Raw genomic sequence first — 8,290 nt, forward strand, 5'->3', positions numbered from 1 at the left:
CTGTTCCACTTCTATCTTAATCGTAAGGTCACTGCCCTCTATACGTACATATATATACAGGGTGTTTCAAAAATACGGGGCATAATTTCAGGTATGTATTTCCCACATGTAGACAATCAGAATAGTTCATTACAACGTGTGTCCGGAAATGCTTTATTTCCGAGTTATGGGCTTCACAACATTGAAATTCACCGGAACGTTTTTCTTTCCGCAGGTCGTTGCCGTCAAAGGAGACATTAAGAGGGCACTCTGACAGTTCATTCCGAGGTGAAGGTTACATTCAGTGTTGTGTAGGCGTTAGACTGTACGACATGTATTCAAATCAAGACCTGGCAGAGATACACTTCATGTACGGTAAGGTGGACGGCAGTGCTGCGCTGGCTCGTCGTTTGTACCAGGAGAGGTACCCACAGCAGGAAAGTTCGGATTTACACCACACTGCTGCAAGAACCACTGACAGAACCTAACTCGTGCAGGGTAATCTGCTGGTGACAGGGCCTGTACACGTTGCAAATGATAAGGGTACAATTGATACTCTTTCAACAGTCTCCAGACAGTCGTATGAGGAACATTGACTTGCAACACTACCCTTCGTGTGCTGATAGAAGGAGTCATGTTCACAGTCTCCAGAATCTCCTCCTGTACTTCTGGAGTTGTAGATCTTGGTCGTCCCCTTCCCAAACCAGGACAGTTAAATTTTCCATACTCGCACAGACGGTAATGGAGACGTACAAATGTCTTCCGATCTGGACATTGTCGCTGTGGGTACCTCTCCTGGTACAAACGACGAGCCAGCGGAGCATTGCCGTCCGCCTTATCGTATGTACATGAAGTGTATCTCTGCCAGCTCTTGATTTGAATACATGTCGCACAGTCTAACGCCTACACAACACTGAATGTAACCTTCGCCTCGGAATGAACTGTCAGAGTGCCCTCTTAATGTCTCCTTTGACGGCAACGACCTGCGGAAAGAAAAACGTTCCGGTGAATTTTAATGTTGTGAAGGTCATAACTCGGAAATAAAGCATTTCCGGACACATGTTGTAATGAACTATTTCGATTGTCTACATGTGGGAAATACATACCTGAAATTATGCCCCGTATTTTTGAAACACCCTGTATATAATTTTTTATATGCATCTGTTCTGTTTCCGCTAGTATTTCATTTCACTGAATTTATTTAGGTTACTTTTGACATTACATACTTCAGATATAGTCTCCTGCCATGTCAATAATACATTGCCAAATTCTTGAAAGATGGCAGCATTTCTGGATATATTTCTCACTGATCAATCTAAAGCTCTTCGGATGTCAGCTCTTGATTGAAAGTGAATGCCTCACTTCCACCCAACTTGCAGTAGTTCAGTATGGTAGGACTTCTCTCCCATAGGCTTCTTGAAATGCTGTAAAGCACTGGGTTGCATGGTTCTCTCTTGCAACTTGGATTTTTATTAAGCATCTTTGTTCGTACCTTCAGGGCTGTATTGTTTACTGCAAATCAGAAACAGCCACTGTATTTACAAAATATGGCTACTTCGAAACTTTCAATATTGCAAATTTATGAAACAATTGCTGCTCTATTACGTAGTACAAGATTTCAATGGTCACTGCTAGGAGCACTGATTTACAGCATTGTTGCCATTACTTATCCAATGTCCTATTATACACACACACACTTTAACATGTAAAATACAGTAAAACTTTATTTATACTTTTTTATGGGGATCTGGAGAAAAAACGTTTATGTAAGAAAAACACAACTAAAATGTAATTTAACAACATCTGAGATAGCATTAAATTTATTAATATGTGATTATTTTACAAGAAGTCTGTTATTTTGAATTGCTTGGTCCTAAGAAATAAACCATGCCCTCACATTGTGATATCTGTTTCATAATTCGTTCAGTTACATCATGGTGTGTTGCAAAATGTGTCACTGTTTCTAAAACAGTAACAGTGCCATTAAATTACACAAAATCATTGGAAGCAACCATGAACAGCTTCGTTTTTCCAAGAATATCAGAGCAAATCGCATCTTCACAATGAACATATATTTTTGCGTTCTGACACAACAAACCTAATTTCAAGTAAAATTGATTTAAAATGTATAAGTGACGTTTCATATTTCCCAAGATTTAAAATATTTGGTGATAGCGAATTGATATTTGGTGAGATGAAGCCGAAAATTCACAACCTGATTATCTGACATTAACCATAGTTTTTTTTTTTTTTTTCGAATAAAAGATTCTACTTTTTAATACAAGAAAGTTAATTTGAAATTACGGAAAATTTAATAATGAAATCTATATATATATATATATATATATATATATAATTTGAACTGGTAATGGAAATTATGGGAAAACGGCTGAACGGATTTTAATAAATGACCCCTCATTTTGAAGCTTGGAACCCAAAGTTTTTCAGAAAAATAGTAGTTTTCAGTGAAATGTCAATTTTTCAACATTATTTCCCTATTTTCTAAAATCCATCTGTCGTCACTACTAATTGCATTTCAGAATAAAACAAAACACACACTACAGTAAATAATATTACACGAAGGCCATGATCTGCAAGAATGCTCACATATTAGAGCTCAAATTAAATTGGTTATTAAAAACTTCAAGACTTACTAAAAATAATTTACAGGTCTGATTCTGTGGTGTGTAATTTTCTGAGTATAGCTCTGTACTCAGATTGGATATTAAAAACTACAAAACTTGAGGTAGTTTGATAACATGATTACTATTAGAAATGAAATATTATTATAGTTAATCCCTTGATGTGACTATTTTTTATTAATTATACATATTAATGCTATATTGATGATATGAAAGTGAAACGTTTGGGGTTGTATAAGTAGATGTATAGAATATCTTAATTTAGATCTTGATTTCCATAATTTACTGAGTGGCGGCTATATAGTATATATAGTATATGTTAGTGAAAACTAAAAAATTTACGTAAGATAATAATATTGTTATTAAAAATCAAATATTTTTATAGTTATTAATCAAGTGGGGTTGGGTCTTTTTCATATATTTAATGGCGGTGTGGTATAGATATTTATACTCGTGATTCTCTTCAGTATTGGCTCGAGAGAGTGCAAAAATTAGAGTTCCTAAGGAAAGACCAAAAGGTATTACTTACTGATAAAATAATAGGCCTACAAGATTTTGTAGTCTCCAGATCATTTCAGCAAGATCTCTTAGCAGGATAAAATGATTTTACCCTCTACATTTCAAGGTAGTTTACGAAACATGCAGCAGCTATACCAAGATGCTATGTCTATTGTTCGAAAGCATAGCAAAACTGACATTTTTTTTTTAACTTTCACCTACAATCCGCAATGACCTGAAATAGCTATTTTTTATACTGCTTTACTCCCACATGAAAAACCAACCGATCGTCCTGACATTGTTACTTGCGTTTTCTCATTCAAACTAAAAAACTGAATAGTTTCATCTTGTGTTGATTGTTCCGATAAGCTGACTAATAAGTAATGAAAATTCAATTAGACCGTCTTTGCTTATCTGTATTACAATTATAATTTATTGATGTCTTACATTAACGTTTTCAGTACCTCAGTGTACCATCTTCAGATGTATTTAGGATACTAAATTTAAATTTAAAACCTGGCCAATAGGTACATATGTTGTGGACTTGGATAGTGTGTGTGTGTGTGTGAATATACATATTATACCCATACATGTTTACAGTGGTTACATGGACCATAAAACACTTATATACTATCGGTTGTTAAAACAATCAATTAACAACATGTGGTCATTGTTCTATGACGTTATCTAAATACTTAACACTGTGAATTTTATGAATGTTTATCGTGACTGTTAGTTGGGCAACTGTCGTTACCTATTTGATGTGGATTAATTGCACTGTATTGTTGAGTATAAATAAATCTTGAAGATTCTTTTCATTGTTTGTTCGATGATAAACACACATAATATTGGAGCACTTGAAATTTAGAATATTCGTAACGTACACTTTGATGGAAGTTTTGTGCTTGAGTTGGCTAAATCACTTCTTATGTTTTAACTTACAATTTCATTTGGTTGTTGTTCTTCATTGAAAATAAATCTGAAAAATTGTTATTTGAACGTCTAATGAACTTAGTTTGCAGCATTTGCTGCACAAGCCATTAGTCTTAATATATTTTTCAACAGTAATCTCACTAGACGTTTTGATTTATCTAGAGAAAATCAAAACTCGAGTGGGATTTAATTGACTATTACACGATTAGAAGAAAGTATATAAAGATTAGAAGTAACGAAGTACTCCAATACAATAAAATATTAATTGACCTACGAAAATACAACTGTCTTCAAATGTATTATTGTACCATCTCAACATTACAAATATTACGCAAGATGCATGCTAGATGGCAGTAGTGTCTTTATACAGACATTGTAATGTTACTATTCAATAAATCTTAATATGAAACAATCTCTGATATGTGACTATCCATAATATCATATAGCAGAAGTTCTTTTTATCCTCTCAGAGCAGAAGCTATAACATAACCTAACTAATATACACAAGTGTTAGAAAAGTTTTAATTAACGACGATGACATAAAAAATAAACATGAATAATTTTAAAATGAATAATTATTGAATGTACAATTTTCAAATTTGAATGTGGTTGGTGGTTCAATTAATGTTATATTGGACGTGTGCATAATAGAAGTGGAACTCGTTGATTTAGGCCTACATGGTGTATTCAACTTATTCAGAATTGCCGAATGAATAGTTTTAAAAGGAATAATTATTGAATGTACAATTTTCAAATTTGAATGTGGTTGGTGGTTCAATTGATGTTATATTGGACGTGTGCATAATAGAAGTGGAACTCGTTGATTTAGGCCTACATGGTGCATTCAACTTATTCAGGATTTCCGAATGGTGCTCTTCATTTATTTGTAAATCGGATTTCAGAAGATGCATAGGTATGATCAGTGATTTTTATTAATTCTTGTTCTTGAATGCCAATGCGAGTCATATTTGAAACTGCTGTGCATCGACTGGAGTGGTTTGTAATTTTATATGTATTTTTGACGTCCAGACCAGCGCAGTTTCAAATGTTGGCAAACAAAGAAACAAATGCTAGGGACGCGATAAAATTAAACAAATGCTAGGGACGCGATAAAATTAAACAAATGCTAGGGACGCGATAAAATTGTGCGATAACCAGCCATGATTGGTTGAAATACGTCCTTTCGTACCGTTTTATTGGTCAAAAGTAGTATGACGTAGTAAGAGTGTAATAGTCATAATAATAATAATAATTGTATATGGTTGCAATGTTTCAGCGGTGACACTACAATGGTGGTGAGTGTGTGTGTGGGTGTCCACATTGGTGCGTGGACGAACTATCAGCTGGGTGTGCTGAGTGAGTCTCCAGACAGCCCACCATATGCCATCATTTGGCCGTCATATGAAATGTTAGGACTCAGCGCATTGAGGACAGTGATAGGGTTCTGCTGCATTGTCGCAACCCGTGCACTCTGCAAGTCAGCTTCCTATGCAACAGTGTGTACACTACTACGCCTCAACTCTCTGGAACTACGTAAATCGCAGAACAGCATTGAAAACCGGCAGAAAATCACTGTAGAACTAAGTTATAAATTCATCACTTACGCTCTCCTGGGCTTTAATACATTGTATCTGTTGCCAAATGTCTTCAGACTTATAGGTATAGAACGACCCACATTCTACACTGAAATTTAAGTTAAATGAATACATGCTTCATTTTATACATAATTTTGAAAGAAATTATTTTTGTTTGCTTTTGCATCTTTTTTAAAACACATAGTTTATATTATTAATTATATTACTGAAAATGGTGATAATTTTACAAGTAAGAAGGTTGTGTGTGGATATGGATAAATCTTTGAACACTCTAAATTGGGAATATCTTGATACATATTTATAAACTTTATTCATTTATGACCAATATTGAATGTTGACAGATTGTTTCTAGTCTTATCTGTACCATTGTGAGGTTAATGAAGTTAAAGATTTAACATTAACATTCTTTACCTCAGAAAACTTGGATAAATAGCACTTTTTCTACATTTAAAGTATGTTAATAACATATCAGTAACACACTTTGTATTATCTAAGTTCTGTTTGAAAACTAGAAATTAATGTAACATGAGCTGCTGCTAGGAAGTCAAAAGAAGAGTAGCATTGCAAAGGAAGCTTGTACTAAAATAAGGAACACCTTCTGCGAACCTCTGGAAAAAGAACTAAGAAAGAGACTAGCAAAGTGCTTTGTGTGGAGTATGGCATTATGAGGCAGAAACATGGACATTACGACGAAACAAAGAGAAACGACTAGAAGCATTTGAAATGTGGCCCGGCCCTGCTAACAAGCATCACACCCACTCTAGTACACATGTTGCAATTCTTTACTTTTAATCCACATAAATCTGATGATGATTTCTGATAATGATCATAAGGAGAATTTTGCACTTCTCTGACTTTATTTAAATAGGTAAAGCTACATAATCTTAGATTAATAACGATATTTATATTAATCATACAATTTTTCGCTTTATCAGATATCCCTAGATGATCTTCTTCACTGAGTACAACAACAACAAAACATTATGTTCATGAAAGCGAAATAATAGTAACTTTCTAGGAAGATATGTTTAAGACTCATATTATCAGATTCAAGGATATCCATACAAGCTATATCATCACAACAGTCTATAAAAGAAGCTGAAATTCCGGATTGTAAGAAAATTTTATATTATCTACAGTAAAAAAAAATGAGTTTACAAGTTGATTACTTCCCATTGTGATATGAAGGGAAATGATACACCAGACATTTTGACTAAAAGGTCACTGAAATTTTACAACCATCTATTAACGGACTTCCAATTTATTGTACAAAACAACTAATGAAAGTAAATTCATAATTGCCCAAAAACAATAAAATTCGTATGGAGCAAAAGATAAAACCTGGGAAATTTTATTCACTAACTCCAAGGGCCATGTAAATCTGCTGTTGCAATTATGATTGTTTGGCAAACCACCTTCACAGGATAGAAATTTCCCATACATCCTCCCTTGTATTGTGTGATGCAAATGAAGAGATGAACTGGAACACATCAAGAGATGCATAGCATTTCTACAAGAAAATAACATTGTACAAAAATACTGAAGTGCAAAATTTCGAATGACTTTATTGTCAAGTGCCTAGACACTGGACTAACATAACAACAACATGTTCATTGGAGGAGAATTAAAATTGACATTTCCCATCTTTATTTGTTTCTGTGTTAGTAAAATGTTCAACACGGTATACATATGTCTAAGCTTTGAAGATATGTACACATTTTACAGACCAATGCCTGATTTACTAGAGTCATTGTAATATCTTGATATTTTCTTGCAGGACTTTTTATCAGGAATTTAATATTTATGCATAAATGAACTCTGATCAAATAAATTGCTTGTTTTTGTTCATGATATTTCAAAATGCACTGCACAACCTTCTTAACTGAGTTCACTTTTTTAGATTACTTCTGTAATACACTTATTTGCAGATTAAAGTGTTCTATTTTCTATCACACTTCCCATTTCTATTATCATATTTTGCTATTATTTCTATTGGTGTGTACTTACCCGACATCTAAGTTTCTTGAAGTTTTATGAATATAAATATGTATATCTGATGCACTTCACCTCAGGTCAGCATTAATTATTATTATCATTATTATTATTATTATTATTACTATTATTATTTCTTGCAAATTGGTGCAGTGTACCAATATGGATGTTGCAATCGCATATTATGAGCATATGTGTATTAACCAGTCATATAATATGGCAGGTTAAAGGTACGGTCACACGTCGCTACTTTTGCTGCGCAACTTTTGTACTGCAGCTGCAAAAGTTGCGTGTCGTGTTCTCATGTAAGCCAAAAGTAGCGCGCTGCACGCTACTTTTCGTGCTGCGCAACCCGAGTGCTGCAAAAGTTGCAACTGGAGGTTGCGAGTCTGTTCACACACAAGGCGCTACTTTTGCAGCCGCAGTCATGCTGCAGGTTTCCATCTCCGTGTTGACTTCTCAATATACATTTTGTGGTTATGTTCGCATTATTAATAAACTCATACGAAAGCTTACTTATCTATTATTTGCTTTTCTGTCCTAACTAGTATTCAGAAATTGGCATTATTTTTGCTATAAAGCTTTTAAAAACGCCTATATACTTAAATGATAACCAACAGCATATTCACGTAATCAATGTTGACAACCCTC

General features: G+C 34.1%; 1 protein-coding gene across 2 annotated transcripts in view; it reads left to right on the plus strand.

The window, feature by feature from the left end:
• LOC138715454 (sphingosine-1-phosphate phosphatase 1-like) overlaps window positions 1-7,053 on the plus strand; it is a 40,693-nt gene extending 33,640 nt beyond the window's left edge. Inside the window, exon 5 of one of the 2 annotated variants that reach the window (XM_069848374.1) lies at window positions 5,329-7,053. In XM_069848374.1, the coding sequence (XP_069704475.1) occupies window positions 5,329-5,746 (418 nt within the window). In that variant the 3' untranslated portion in view covers window positions 5,747-7,053. The remainder of the gene's footprint in view (window positions 1-5,328) is intronic. The other variant, XM_069848375.1, reaches the window with a different exon arrangement.
• Window positions 7,054-8,290: the final 1,237 nt, after the last annotated feature.

Source organism: Periplaneta americana, chromosome 15 (assembly GCF_040183065.1).
Source record: "Periplaneta americana isolate PAMFEO1 chromosome 15, P.americana_PAMFEO1_priV1, whole genome shotgun sequence".
NCBI lineage: Eukaryota > Metazoa > Arthropoda > Insecta > Blattodea > Blattidae > Periplaneta > Periplaneta americana.